The sequence below is a fragment of the Ranitomeya imitator genome, chromosome 1, assembly GCF_032444005.1.
Source record: "Ranitomeya imitator isolate aRanImi1 chromosome 1, aRanImi1.pri, whole genome shotgun sequence".
Taxonomy (NCBI): Eukaryota; Metazoa; Chordata; class Amphibia; order Anura; family Dendrobatidae; genus Ranitomeya; species Ranitomeya imitator.
Window position 1 is genome coordinate 597,491,489 of NC_091282.1, and position 15,882 is coordinate 597,507,370.

Consider the following 15,882-nt stretch of genomic DNA (forward strand, 5'->3'; position numbering starts at 1 on the left):
TCTTTCAAAAAGGGGAAAAAGAGATGGACTGACAGTACACTGGTAATTGAAATGTGAAGGTTGGAGGGTGGAGCTGGGTATTATTCAGGGAATGTACTGGGTGTGCTGATGCGGCGGAGAAGTACGAGGGAGGAAGGGTGTGCAGCGTACTAAAAGTTTATTTAGTTTCTTGCAGTTGTAATTTAATACAGGTTGAATTATATTGTTCTTCTAAGAATTGCGCCGAATTCTGTTATAAACGGTAGCGGGAGGCGGAAGGAGGTTACGTTAACAAGAGTGTTCGCAATGGGTGATGGTGCCCCACTCTTGATAAGAGGCAGAATGTATAGTATTGGGGGGTGTGGGGGAGGGGGGGTAGGGGTAAGGGTGGGGAGGGAAGTTAGACAGCTCAGAACGGGGAGTAAAGACATAACTAAAGATGATGAGTCACATAATAGGGGACCGCTTTAAGATTTTGAGTTGGAATGTGAGAGGTCTGGCGGATAAATCTAGGAGAGCTGCGAGCTTGCAGTATGCGAAGGATCAGCGGGCTTCTATGATATGCTTGCTAGAGACGCACTTGATACAGGAGAAAGTGGACGTACTGAATAGACGTTGGATACAGAAAGGGTATCATTCTACCTTTTCGACGTACTCAAGAGGTGTGTCAGTGTTGGTGCCGGTGGGAGTGCAGTATGAAGAGGTGAAAGTATGCGTGGATGCTGAGGGTCAGTATGTGGTGATACAATGTATATTGTATGGAGTGAGATTGTGTGTGGCGGCAATGTATATTCCACCTCCATATTCAAGTAAGAAGATCAGGGAGGTGTTGGAGAGGGTGCAACGATGGGAACCACTACCACTCTTAATTATTGGGGATTTGAACAATATCTGTGATGACTTTTGGGATAAAAATAAAAACACCCAGAACAGGTCGGAGGGGCACACTACAACATTTGGTACCTATGTGCGTGAAATAGGCATGATTGATCTATGGAGAGTTAGACATGTTGGGGAGAGAGGGTACTCGTGCTACTCGCCGGCTCATGCTACGCTATCCAGAATTGATATGGCGCTGGGTAACCGCCTGTTGGACACAATGGTGGGAGAGGTGCGTTATCTGCCGAGGGCCCTTTCGGATCACAGTCCAATTGAGGTGGAGGTTAGGTTGTTGGGGACACGGACCGCAAGTGGGAGAGAATGGAAGATCCATCCTAACTGGTTACAGAGTATTGATTTGGACGGTATAGGGAAGGAGGTGACGGAATTCTTTGCTTTAAATGATGGGAGTACAGATGCTCTAACTGTTTGGGATGCAATGAAAGCGTACCTGAGAGGGTTACTATTTAGAGACATTAGTAGGTGTAAGAGGAGGACAAGGGAGGCGGAGAGAGTGGCGATGGAGGAGCTGAAAGCCGCAGAGGACGAGATGGTAGTGCTGGGGACTTCTGAGGCAGAGAAAAGGTTGAGAACAGCGCAAAATTGTATGGAAAAGATTCTGCTGGGAAAAGCTGAAAGGAAGCGGGAGTTTCAGAGGGTGGCTTATTTTCAGGAGGGAGAAACAGTGGGACACATGCTATCGGTGGTAGCCGCGGCTCAGCGTGGTACCTCGTATGTACATTCGTTGGTTTCAGATGGGGGGAGCAGGGTATCTGAAACACCTGAAATTATAAAGGTCTTTGCGGACTTTTACGCGGACTTATATTCCTCCAGGGTCAATGAGTCAGCCGGAGATACGGAGACTTTCCTTGAGAGTCTGGGTCTTCCGAAATTGAGTGAGGAGGATGGGGTGAGCCTCGATGCCCCTATCACCGAGGAGGAACTGAGTCGGGCGCTGAAGTCTATGGCTAATGGGAAGGCACCTGGGGTTGATGGGTTACCAGCCGAAATCTATAAAAGTTTGGAGGAAGTGCTGATTCCCAGATTAAAGTTAGTACTGGAGGAGGCTGGATGCCAAGGGTATCTCCCAGCATCTATGAGGGAGGCTATTATAGTGGTTATTCCGAAGGAGGATAAGGATCTGGGGAAGCCTGAGTCATATCGACCAATCTCTCTGTTAACCATCGATGTCAAACTCTTGGCCAAGGTGTTAGCTACCCGTTTGTCCAGCGTCATTGCTAGCCTTGTACATCCGGATCAGTCTGGTTTTATGCCTGACAGGTCTACAGCGGTTAATCTGCGGAGGCTGCATATGAACCTACAGCTGAAGTCTGACAACTGTGGCCGAAGGGTTATTGCATCCTTGGATGCCCATAAGGCGTTTGACAGTGTGGAGTGGGGATATCTCTGGCGGGTGTTGAAGTGTATGGGTATTGGTCCGCAATTTGTGGCATGGACTCAACTGTTATATTCACTACCAACAGCTAGAATTAGAGTGAATGGGGAACTCTCTCAGCCTATAAAGTTGGCCAGAGGTACGAGGCAGGGTTGCCCACTGTCGCCCCTTCTGTTTGCCTTAGCTGTGGAGCCACTGGCCGCTAAGATCCGACAATCGGATGAGGTTCCTGGGTTCAGATATGGGAGTGTTGAGGAGAAGATCGCGTTATATGCAGATGACATCTTACTGTTCCTGGCGGACCCGGATGAAGCATTGAATGGGGCTATCGAGATCATTGGGAAATTTGGAGCCTTGTCGGGATTGAGGATAAATTGGGATAAATCGGTCCTCTTCGAGGTGGATGGGGTGGAGGAGAGCAGAAGTGAGCCATTGGGAGAGGGGCGGCTTAAGGTGGCATCCCTTTTCAAATACCTGGGAATATGGATCTCGATGCCAGTTACAGAGTTTTTGTATAGGAATTTGACTCCTCTCATGGGCGCCCTTAAAGCAAAAGTGGATGCGTGGAATAAATTACACCTATCGGTGGTGGGTAGGGTTAATCTCATTAAAATGGTTTTGATGCCCAAATTACTTTACGTCCTACATAATGCGCCAGTTTGGATTCCACGTGGGAAATTCCGGCAGATTAATGCTCTTTTTAGAAGCCTGATATGGGGGAGGCGGTACCCACGTATTCGCCTGGAGACGCTTCAGCGACCCAAGGAAGATGGAGGATTGGCTTTACCCAATCCTGAGTTATATTTTCTTGCAGCCCAGAGCCAGCATTTGAAGGGCTGGGCGCGGGGAGCGTCTACCAGTGCGGTACAACACTTGATGGAGAGGGTGACAAACCGAAGACCGGTGGCGCAGTGTCTGGAGGATGGCTCCTTGGGAGTATTGGGGAAATTATACCCAACTATGTTTTTGATACATAAATTATGGACCAGACTGCGACATATTCGGGGGGTTACGGGGCTGACTAAATTTACACCGATATGGCTTAATAATAATTTGGTTGAGTTTGCGGCTCTTGGAGTGCTGGCGGAGTGGCAGGCCAAAGGAATCCACTTGGTGGCTCAGATAATTCAACAACAAGGATTAAAGTCCTTTTCGCAGCTGCAGGGGGAGTTTGGATTGAGACCGACTGGGGAGTATCAATATGCTCAGATGAAACATGCCTTTAAAGCGCAAAACAAGGGCGGTGGTATTGAGATCCAGGAGGACATAGTTCTGGAATACGTATGTGGGGAAGGGTCCACAAGGGGAGTCATTACCACCCTTTATAAGGACCTTCTACATGCATATTTACTAGACTTCCCTCTAAAAGCGAGAGCGAAATGGGAAAGAGATTTAGGCCCAATGGAGGATGAAACCTGGGAGTCGGTGTTGGAGTGGGTTCCACGAGTGTCACTGAGCGAGCCGTATAGACTATCGCAGCTGTACATCTTGCACAGAGTCTATAAATCACCGGAAGTGTTGCACAGAGCGGGGTTGCGTGCGGACTCTGAATGCCCGAGATGTAAGACTGAGAATGCAGGAATATACCACATGATGTGGACATGTCCAAGACTGGTTGCTTTCTGGTTGGTGGTAATGAGCCGTGTGGAAGGGGCGTATAAATGCAGAGTGCCGAGAGATCCGATAGTGTGTATACTGGGACATGTAGAGGAAATTAGAGTGGATAACACCTGGAAGATAGCAATTGCTAGGCTATTATATATGGCAAGGAAGGTAATAGCAAGGAACTGGATCAAGGATGAGCCGCCTACAAGGGGTGAATTCCTGAAATATGTTAAACATGGTCTCAATTTGGAAAAGGGGGTATACAAAAGACGTGGGAAAATAGAAACGTTTGATAAAATGTGGTCTCCGTGGCTCGAGCTGGGATAGTAGGTATGGGAAATGGGAGGATGAGGGCCTCTGAAAGGAAGAGAGTGCTAAAGAACAAGCGGACATAAGTGATTCAAATGGCTCAAAGAGCCATCAATACTGGTAACAAAGTATAACTGGGTATGAGCTGTCAGGGGAGGGGGAGGTTTGGGTTTTGTTGGGATTGTTGGGGGTTTGGAAAATGTAAAAATTTTGTAATATACTGGAAAATGCATAAATTGTATTGTTCATATTCGCTTTCAATAAAAATCTATTTAATGAAAAAAAGATCTACTTAGGGATTCACTGTTTATTTGAAATGTAAAGTTATTATATAGGAATGTATGAATTAACATTGTTGAAAACAGAATTACATTTTTAAGCTCTGTTTTTCTTGCTGGAAAAAGTTCATATTAATGACAAACTTATTTTCAAAGTTTCATCAAGATCTTCTCAGGGATTCAGTGTTGATTTCAAATTTAAAGTTACTATATAGAAATGTATGGGTTTGCCTTGTGGAAAACGCAATTAAAGTTTAACCTCCGCTAATTTATTTTTAAATAGAGTGAAGTGGAAAGGAAAAATAGATTCAAAAAATTCAACTTTAGAAAAAAAACTACCATAGGCATAGGTATGGCAGAATATGGCGCATAAAGACTGAATCCCTAAAAAGATCCTAATGAAACTTGGAAGATATCGTTGTTGTACTAATATGAACATATTCCAATTAAAAAAACGGAGCTCAAAACCGTTCTTCCGTTTCCAACCATGATACCACACTAGGCATAGGTATGGAAGAATATGGCGCATAAAGACTGAATCCCTAAAAAGATCCTAATGAAACTTGGAAGATAACGTTGTTGTACTAATATGAACATATTACAATAAAAAAAACGGAGCTCAAAACCGTTTTTCCGTTTCCAACCGTGATAACCCATTAGGCATAGGTATGGAAGAATATGGCGCATAAAGACTGAATCCCTAAAGAGATCCTAGTGAAACTTGGAAGATAACCTTGTTGTACTAATATGAACTAATTCCAATAAAAAAAACGGAGCTCAAAACCGTTATTCCGTTTCCAACCATGATAACACACTAGGCATAGGTATGGCAGAATATGGCGCATAAAGACTGAATCCCTAAAAAGATCCTAATGAAACTTGGAAGATAACGTTGTTGTACTAATGTGAACTAATTCCAATAAAAAAAACGGAGCTCAAAACCGTTTTTCCGTTTCCAGCCGTGATAACACACTAGGCATAGGTATGGCAGAATATGGCGCATAAAGACTGAATCCCTAAAAAGATCCTAATGAAACTTGGAAGATAATGTTGTTGTACTAATATGAACTAATTCCAATAAAAAAAACGGAGCTCAAAACCGTTATTCCGTTTCCAACCATGATAGCACACTAGGCATAGGTATGGCAGAATATGGCGCATAAAGACTGAATCCTCAAAAAGATCCTAATGAAACTTGGAAGATAATGTTGTTGTACTAATATGAACTTTTTCCAATAAAAAAAACGGAGCTCAAAACCGTTATTCGTATACCAAAGTGATGATGGGAGAGCCTGGTGTTGCAGCTTGACTTCAGTAAGGTACCGTCACCCTAAGCGACGCTGCAGTGATATAGAGAACGATCCGACCTAAACTAGATCGCTGCAGCGTCGCTGTAGAGACGTCAAACACTGTAACAGCAGAACGATGCAGGAGCGATCCAGTGACGTAACGGCGACTCACTTATCGTTCTCGCTCCATGTAAAACGTTGCTGGCGTCGTTGCTTTTGCTGTCAAACACGACGATACACGCCGATCTAGCGACCAAATAAAGTTCTGGACTTCTAGCTCCGACCAGCGATGGCACAGCGGGATCCAGATCGCTGCTGCGTGTCAAACACAACGAGATCGCTATCCAGGACGCTGCAACGTCACGGATTGTTGTCGTTCTCGTTGTAAAGTTGCTGAGTGTGACGGTACCTTAAGATATGCCCCAGCTAGCATGTCCACTTACTCTGCATTCTGTGGTTGCTAGGGTACTGGATGTGTGAGAGGAGGGCTTATAAACTATCTCAAGGTAGACAATATTAGGTAGGTTCTCATTGCGTTAGGGCAATCCGTTTAGCGCTAAGCGCTAGGGGATTGCGCTAACGCAATGTCTTTTTAGGAGTCGCGTTAAACGTCCCCGCTAGCGCAGATCCCCAATCTGCGAGAGCGGGGAATGGACCTCGGGCGCGCCTCGGACGCTGCAAGCAGCGTCCGAGGCGCGCCACAAAAGAATGGCACATCGCTAGCGCGTGCCGAAAATGGCACGCACTAGCAATGCGCTTTAACATTGCTGGCAATGGGAGCACTAACGGACACGTTGCACGGCGTTAATTTCGCCGTGCAACGCTGTCTGTTAGCGCTCACCCGAAAACGAAATGAGAACCTAGCCTTAATATTATCTCACTCAAAACATCCCCCTCCCTCTCTCAATTCAGGTACACAGAAAAGGGAGTTGTAAGGCTATGTGCACACGTTCAGTATTTTTCGCGTTTTTTTTTGCTATAAAAACGCGATAAAAATGTGAAAAAAATGCTTGCATATGGTTCCCAATCATTTCAATGTAATTTGCAAAACTTGTGCAAATGTTGCGATTTTTCTCCGCGAAAAAAACGAATTGCGGAAAAAAAGCAACATGTTCATTAATTCTGCGGAATTGCTGATTTCCCGCACACTGTAAAAAATCTACCATAGGTATAGACTAATATGACTAAAAAAATCTACCATAGGCAAAATCTACCATAGGTATAGACAAATATGACACATAGGGTTTTAGTATTTTCCGGAGCAGGGGCATAGAGAATAATTGGGCCGTATGCAATCCGTATTTTCTGCGCCTCTCATACGTCCGTAAAACTCGCTAGTGTGAGGCTGGCCTAAGAGCGAGGGCCTGATCCCAGGAGCTACAATCCGAGAAATGGCTAAAAAGTCTTCACTAGTCACGCGTACAGGTGTATAGCGAGGCCCAAGCTTTATGGCTAAGGGACTGGAGTGATAACAGTGGGAAAAGTAGCACTATGTGCAAGAAGAGCCGTTTTCTGAGCCGGACTGCCCATCACAAATCAGGAATCACCGAACAACTCAGGGCGCCCTCAAAAAAAATGTCCGCTTGTCGCCTTCGGTCACTTGGTAATGACGTCCTCTCTTGTCTGTACCATCTCCTCTACTCCAGCAGTCGTAAACGTCACGAGAGAAGGCGAGGGAAACTGCCGTCAATCATGGCGTTCTTCGTGATGTGATTGGTTAGCCTCAGTAGAGAGGGCGGGAGCTTCCGGCGGCCGGTTGTTGGGCCCAGGATGGTTTCCTGTGTGTGCTAGGAGCGGGGGCGAGACGTCTTAACGCCGGTTTGAAACGGGGTGCATCTGAGAGAGGCCTTGCAGACCGGAGACTAGACGAATACCCACCGTTTGACTCCACGTCTCAGCGCTTTTCACCCAAGCTTTGAAGAGCCCCTTATAGGTAGCCAGGGGTACCCCATCTTTCCCAGAGGCCACTGTTAGGACCTGGGGTACCCCAATCTTCCCACAGCCCCCCTGTGTAGTCAGGGGCCTCCCAACCGTCTCAGCCCCCCGTGCTCTCCCAATCTTCCCATAGCCCCCATTACACCCAGGGCTCTCCCATTTTTCCCATAGCCCCCATTACACCCAGGGCTCTCCCAATCTTCCCATAGCCCCCATTACACCCAGGGCTCTCCCAATCTTCCCATAGCCCCCATTACACCCAGGGCTCTCCCATTTTTCCCATAGCCCCCATTACACCCAGGGCTCTCCCAATCTTCCCATAGCCCCCATTACACCCAGGGCTCTCCCATTTTTTCCATAGCCCCCATTATAACCAGGGCTCTCCCATCCTTCCCATATCCCCCCGGTGTAACCAATGGTCCACAATCCTTCCCATAGCCCCTCATTATAACTAGTGGTCTCACATCCTTTCCATAGCCCCCCCAGTATAACCATAGCTTTACCATTCTTCTCATAATCTCCCAGTGTAACCAGGGGTCTCCAATCCTTCCCATTGCCCCTCATTATAACCAGAGCTCTCCCATCCTTCCCATTGCCCCTCATTATAACTAGGGTCTCCCATCCTTCCCATTGCCCCTCATTATAACTAGGGTCTCCCATCCTTCCCATTGCCCCTCATTATAACTAGGGTCTCCCATCCTTCCCATTGCCCCTCATTATAACTAGGGTCTCCCATCCTTCCCATTGCCCCTCATTATAACTAGGGTCTCCCATCCTTCCCATTGCCCCTCATTATAACTAGGGTCTCCCATCCTTCCCATTGCCCCTCATTATAACTAGGGATCTCCAATCCTTCCCATTGCCCCTCATTATAACTAGGGATCTCCAATCCTTCCCATTGCCCCTCATTATAACTAGGGATCTCCAATCCTTCCCATTGCCCCTCATTATAACTAGGGATCTCCAATCCTTCCCATTGCCCCTCATTATAACTAGGGATCTCCAATCCTTCCCATTGCCCCTCATTATAACTAGGGATCTCCAATCCTTCCCATTGCCCCTCATTATAACTAGGGATCTCCAATCCTTCCCATTGCCCCTCATAACTAGGGATCTCCAATCCTTCCCATTGCCCCTCATTATAACTAGGGTCTCCCATCCTTTCCATTGCCCCTCATTATAACTAGGGTCTCCCATCCTTCCCATTGCCCCTCATTATAACTAGGGATCTCCAATCCTTCCCATTGCCCCTCATAACTAGGGCTCTCCCATCCTTTCCATTGCCCCTCATTATAACTAGGGTCTCCCATCCTTCCCATTGCCCCTCATAACCAGGGCTCTCCCATCCTTCCCATTGCCCCTCATTATAACCAGGGCTCTCCCATCCTTCCCATTGCCCCTCATTATAACTAGGGGTCTCCAATCCTTTCCATACCCCCCCATCTCTATGATCACCTGATCAGTCTGTTATGTAGTTACACCCATTTCCAATGCTCTTTAGTGACGCGCCAATTTTTTTTTTTTTTTTTTTTTTTTTTTTAGGACAGTCCCCCTTACTTGATAGTTGCCCTATTTTCCTGTAAATGTCTGGGAGTTACATCACATCCCCCCAAATATCCCCTCATTCCTTCTAGATAGTGTCGAGCCCCCCCCCCCCTATTTGTAGCCAAGCAGTAGGAAGAGACGCCTCCAAAATGGAGCAGAAATCCAAAGTCAAATTGCTAATCACCACCAGCCTGGACGCTAAGGATGAACTGGAGGAGGTAACTTGTCTGGGGCAGGAGTGCTGCTCTGTGCGTGTCGGGGGCAGGGACGGCTTTGCAGCTTGCACATGTCTGGGGAGCACCATCCCATCTGCAGTGATTATCCGCACACTGTACATTCCCAGGTTACAGGGAGAACATTGGGTTGGTGTTTACTCAATTGTCATGGTGTCAAGTTAATGACCAATGAAACCATTGTGCTGTAATGAGGGCGTCGGTTCAGCCGCAGCGCTGACCTCAGGAGCTGCTGATCCTATCAGAAGATGGATGCTGCTGAGTGGCCAGGCGGTTCTGGATGAATGCTGCTACTGGAAAGGGTTAATTAAGGCCGTGGTGGAGTGGTGTGCACAGGGTGAGCCACCCATATATCTGGCCACAGATATCTAATCAGGCAATTACCTGATACCACCCCCTTCAGGGCTTGCAGCACACAGACAGCTGTTGAGAGGCCGTTTTGTGCTGCTGTACTCGGGGGCCGGTCCTTGCGTGTCGCCCCAGGCTTGTCGTCCCTTGTGGGCTGCCCTCTTAAGACCCCCCCCCCCGTATTTATACAGTATTACAATGTGTCCTGCATGTGTTTGCGGTGTCCGCTATGGACAGGGTTAATAACTCTTACGATAGTTGAGCCCTACTGTTGCATCACTGATTCTTTGTGCGTGGATTTGGGGCCTGGAGGGCATGGCTCAGAGGGAATGTGTAATGGTTGGCAGCTGATAACGAAGGGCTTTGATGCTTTGTCCAGATCGCCTGTTTGCTCGTTAGCGGCTGTGATAATTTCTGCATTCTTACTCAGGAGGTGCGAAAATCAAACCAGTACAGAGTTCCAGGACCACTTTGTACTCTGCTTACTTAGAGAAGATCCTGTACTCCTGAGACGCCCAATATTAGAGGGTGGCATTAGAGGGGCTCGTCCCTCTAGAGAGCGGCCTCCCGTGTGACTGGCCTGTTGTGTCTTTCAGAGGCTAGAGCGCTGTGTGGCGCTAGTCACCTCCATGACTAACGGCGTGTCAGAGCGAGAGGCCAACGACGCGCTCAATGCTTATGTAAGTACTTTCACTTTCCCTTTAAGAGCATCTGGCACCCCTGTTCTCCTCATCAAGCTTACCCTCTTACCCACCAATGTGCGGACCCCCAATCTGATATCTATATTTGGGGGCCACATTTCCTCCTTTATTTCTGGCCACTGTCACTTATAGTCATCTCCACTGTAGCACAGCCGTCCTGCATGAAGATTCTGCTTGCTGTCAGTGAATGGAAATGACATTGGCAGAAAACCTTTCTTAAATCTCCACAACTGGAGATTCGTTACAATGTATCTGGCCCGTATAGACCGCAGATAATGTTAGCTGCTCCAATACATTGTAACAAACTGACAGGGTGGGAGATCTGAGCTGCCATGTTAACTAATCAACTTCCCCATCCACAGCAGATCCCCTGCATACCTGCAGATTACCTCTGTGTCCGCGCTCCCCCACCACACCTGATTGCTTCAGTTCCCTGCTGTCCCTGAGCGCTCTGCTCCCCACCGCCTCTGATTGCTGAGCCCGCCACTGTCCCTGAGCGCTCTGCTTCCCATGCCGCCAATAGGTGCTGAGCGCTCCGCCTCCCATCGCCTCCTTTATTCTGTCTTGTCTGCTTCTTCCAGGTCTGTAAAGGATCCAGTCAGCACGAGGAGGTCTGCCTGGGGCTGTTCACCCTGGTGCTGTCAGAGGCAGCACAGGCACAGAAGGTAAATGTCAACCATGACACTTTATGTACGAGGAGCGCGGTGCTCATTCTACACCTCACTGGGGAAGGGAGCAAATACTGGTTTAATAGCCAGTACTGGGTCTATAACTGAGGCAGGTGATGGCGGTCCTGAGCTGGTGCTGGATCTATAACTGTGGCAGATAATCAGCATCCAGAGCCCGGTGCTTATTTTATACCTGAGGCAGGTGCTGGGGGTCCTGGGCAGGCGCTAGATTTATTACTGGGGCAGGTGATGAGGGTCCAGAGATGGTGCTGGGTCTGTAACTGGGGCCGGTGATGGGAGGTCCTGTTCTCCTTCTGGGTCTATAGCTGGGGTAGATGATGCACATCCTGAGCAGGTGCCTGGTGTATTTCTGGGGTAGGTGATGGGGGGGTGTCTTAGCTGGTGCTGGGTTTATAGCTAGGACAGATAATAGGCATCCTGAGCCAGTGCCTGGTGTATAGCTGGACAAGTGATGGGGGTCCTGGGCTGCTGCCTGGTCTATAGCTGGGGTAGGTGATTGGGATCTTGAGCCGCTGCTGGGTCTATAGCTGTAGCAGGTGATGGGGGTTGTTGCCCAATGCTGGGGCAGATAATGGGCATCCTGAGCCGGTGGTGTGCCTATAGCTGGTGCCGTTGATGTGGTTCCCGGGCTGGTGCCTGGTCTATAGCTGGGACAGGTGATTGGGGTTCTGGGGCAGGTTCATGGGCTGGCTGTCAGTCTAAAGCTGGGGCAGGTGAATGGGGGTCCTGAGCCGATGGTGAGCCTATAGCTTGAGTCCTTTGGGGTTCCTGGGCTGGTGCCTGGTCTATAGCTGGGGCAGGTCATGGAGGATCTGGGCCTCTGGTGTGCCTATATCTGGGGCAGCTGATGGGGGTCCTGGGTCCGTGCCTGGTTTATAGTTTGGCGGAGAAGATGGGGATCCTGAGCTGGTGCCTGGTAAGTTGATGGGTATCTTGGGCTAGTTCTCCTGCATGTTAGAGTGTAAGCTCCTGTGTCTCAGCCTCCACACTGAATTAACCTCTTCCATCACGCTGGCTGCGGCTGCCCAGTGCTCTCCGCTCTCACATTCCCAGCGTGGTGGGCAGGGGAGGCACCCTCTGATATTGGGTGAAACGTTAAGCAAACATGTTCTTCCTGGGAGAGGGCGCGACCCTGGCGAGCTCTGTGTTTTCTTTCTCATATTTCTTGGGTAATAACAATTGGGCATGTGAGATCACGAGGAGTGCAGGAAAGTGCCGACTGTCAGCTCCTGAGATCGGCAGCAGTAGGATAACTGCACACCCAAGGCCACCTGCAAGAAGCCAGGCAGCATAGAGGATTTCAGGAGGCGGGTGCAGTGCATAATGGGAAGAGTCAGGCCTCCGCTGCAGAGATTTCAGAGCAGTGTGCCAGCAAATGTGTGGGGGGGGTTTAGGAACTGCACGGAGTCCAGGCTTTTTCTCTGGTATCGCTTGGGGTTTACAGCAGAGCGCGATCTCCCCCATGGACCCTAATGTATCCCCAGCATCTGGTGAGAGAGGCTGGAAGAATGCATGCAATCATATCATTCAGGAGCTGTGGAAAGTGAGCTGACAACCTGCGTGAAAAATTCTTATGTAGAGGTCCTTAGTTGTCACGTACTCATGGTAGTGGCCACCAGTGGTGTGTACAGCGTCGCCCTGCTTGCATCTCTGTACCTGCTAACAGCAGTAATAGGAGTTCATGGCTCCTCTTCCTGCAGTATTCCATTCTCTCTTCTGCTATGCCTTTCGTCGCTTTTTCTCGCTTTCCTTTTTTGCTTTCGGGCTGGCATGCTTTTTTTCCTTTCCGGTCAACTGGTGCAATCTTCCTGTTTTTGAATTGCTTTGAGATGTTTTTCTTTGCGAATGGTGTGTTAGAGAATGCAAAATGTGAACACCAATATTTCAATATACTTTGTTTTCACAACTTTAAAACTTAAATTTTTTTTTTTTAAATTCTTTATTTAGGAAATAAGTGTTACAAAACAGTAATATATATGCTGTATAAATGCATTAAAGCATTGGTATTGGAAAATTAAACCAGAAAACATCTTTCAAAGTGGAGGGGAAGAGGGGGAGGGATGATCAGGAGGGGTTGAGGATAGGTAGGGGGGACTGAGGATGAAGGTGAGGGGAGGGTAGGGATAACTATAAGAACAAAAAACAAGGGTACACACATGTTCGTATTAAAGGGCAAATTTCCAACGCAGTGGGTTGCCGAAAATGAAAGTGAAAATATTTAGCAGGATCAGACTTAATAGTTCTCTTGAAAGATTTTCCACAGCCTCCATGTTTTCAAGTACACGTGATGCCTATACACCTCCCAGCTCGACAGTTCCTCCAATCTAGAGATATGTTCTATTTTAGTGAACCATTCCTCTATTGTTGGGGGGGGGTTCAACTTGTCCAATTTGCAGATGACCAGCAGCACTCACTACCAAGGGCGCTGTTCCTTCTACTCTGTTACTATTGTTGGGGGGATCACGCATCGCCAGCGTAAAGTGATTAGGTGTTTAGCGGCGCTGAGCAACAATGGTAAAAGGTCATGCTTATGGGGTTTGAAGTTGATTGATGGGCATGAGAGTAAAGCTTCTTGGGCTGTCAAGTCCGATTGGATCAGGTTTAACTTTTTGAGAATGAGATTAACATTTAACCAGAAGTTTTTAATTAGTGGGCAGTCCCAGAATATGTGGATGTGATTTCCCTGGTGACTTCCGCATCTCCAACACGCATCAGTCTGCTAATCCTAGGTGGTGTAGTTTCGCCAGTGTGATATGCCATCTCGTTAGAATCTTATATGCATTCTCTTGGAGGAAAATGCAACGTTAAAAACCCCGTGCATGCTGGAGAATTTTAGTGACCTGAAAATCTGAAAACATGAATTTGAGTTCGGACTCCCAAGAGTAGATAAAGGTGGGTTTAAAGTTTTGAGGAGGGGAAACAAGGCAAGAATATAGTCTTGATATGGTTTTAAATCTAGGGAATGATGTTTTGAGCATGAGGTCTAACCATGACCAGGGCGATTTGTTTGGGTACCTTCGTCTAAATTGCAAAAGGATTCGGGTGATATGATGATCTTGGAGATAATCTTTAGGCCTGGACAGGGCATCCAAAGGCCAGGCACTTCTCACAACATTGCGATTAGTATAGAGATCACCTAGGGGGATTTTGGGCAATGTCGACCATATATTATATGAATCTTTAAAATTTGGGTCCACTAAATACGGGGCAGCTGACACGGGAGTTAAAGATGAAGGGAATGTTTCAGTTTGGAGATCTTTAAGAACTAAGCGTGTAAGATGCAGGGTGGCCGAAGTGATTTAATCTAATCTTAAGGAAATCAGGTGGTTTTGAGTATGATCACAAGAACGGAAAAAACTTAATTTTAAGAAAACAATGTGAATTTCTGTGTTGCATGCCTTTTGTTTTTGCTCATAACTTCGGCCACAACCAAGCTAGAGAGGCGGAATACCCCGCTGTACTCAGAACTGTCCAGGCTTAGTTCCCATGTGTCACCAGGGTATCTTTTTCCCCACGCCGACTTCAAAGCAAAATTTTAAAGTTTCCAAAAATGCAATATAATATAAAATTATCAAAAATTCCCATGTGTCTCCTATGCTACCTTGCCACATCTCTACCAAAATTAGTTAGGATCACAAAGGGATCATACTTAAAATAAATTAAAAAAAAAAAACTATATGAACAGCCCCAATTTTAAAACCTGTAATTCAGACCTGCTCAGCCTGTGCTCTGTGTGCAGGGTCTGTGGTTTCCAAATAAATGAAGAAAAAAAGTTTGTCCTGATCATAAACCAGGCGAATGATTAGATAAATCTGTAAAGGAATGTTCCTACAATAGTGATGACATGAGCCGATTTAAACCTGGCAGGAAACGCTGTGTCTATGAAAATAAGAACCCTCCTGGCCACAAGATACTGGTTCTTGCCAATTTGAAAGAGGCCTATGATTTTTTTTTCTACTTTTCTCCCTCCCCCTCACCCCCATGACGGCACCACGGAGAGAGAGGGAATCCGCCCTTCAAGGACAGGAAACCTACAGATAAGAAGGGCGGTACCTCCCGTATCAGTTGGTTTCCTGTCCTTGACGGGGGACTTTCAGTCGACGTACCTGCAATGAAAGACATACCTGGGATCATCATGGGATGCCCGGCCAGACCGAGTTAACGGGGGTTAAATGCCTGGGCTGGCATGGTTTCATGAGACGCCACCACTGGGGTCAGTGGGCCTTTAGGGTGTGCGGGGAGAGGCAGCAGAGAAGAGTCTCGCTGGACACTGCCGGAAATCCTCCTGCTGGCTCTGCAGACAGCTCGCCGACAATGAGGCTGGACAGACACTCGTCCCGGTACTTGTGAGATCTGGTGCTCATGTGCGCACCGCACTCCCCCCAAGATGCTGCTGTGCAAGGCATGACTGGGTAATCCAGTTGGGACATGTGCGCTTCCTCACCACCGGTGTATGTGCCGGGTTCTGTCTGGATTCGCCGCACCCCTCCCCTCCCCTCCCAGAGGTGGCTATGGAGGTCGTCCCAACGCAGCAAGGACGTAAGTGTGGCGTCAAGCGCAGGGGAGAACCCATCTACAAGAATGGTTCATCCTTCTAACCCGGTACCCCTTCTTCCGTCAGAATGGTAAGTGATCTACTTGAAATTTCGCCTTATAATTAGGGTCCACCCTGTCCTCTTCTTCAGGGAAGGAAAAG

General features: G+C 47.6%; 1 protein-coding gene across 3 annotated transcripts in view; it reads left to right on the plus strand.

Moving 5' to 3' along the window:
• Nucleotides 1-7,493: 7,493 nt before the first annotated feature.
• The window catches only part of INTS3 (integrator complex subunit 3), a 149,999-nt gene continuing 141,610 nt past the window's right edge, over nucleotides 7,494-15,882 (plus strand). Inside the window, exons 1-3 of one of the 3 annotated variants that reach the window (XM_069768127.1) lie at nucleotides 7,494-9,433; nucleotides 10,393-10,476; nucleotides 11,079-11,162. In XM_069768127.1, the coding sequence (XP_069624228.1) occupies nucleotides 9,365-9,433; nucleotides 10,393-10,476; nucleotides 11,079-11,162 (237 nt within the window). In that variant the 5' untranslated portion in view covers nucleotides 7,494-9,364. The remainder of the gene's footprint in view (nucleotides 9,434-10,392; nucleotides 10,477-11,078; nucleotides 11,163-15,882) is intronic. The other 2 variants (XM_069768120.1, XM_069768131.1) reach the window with 2 other exon arrangements.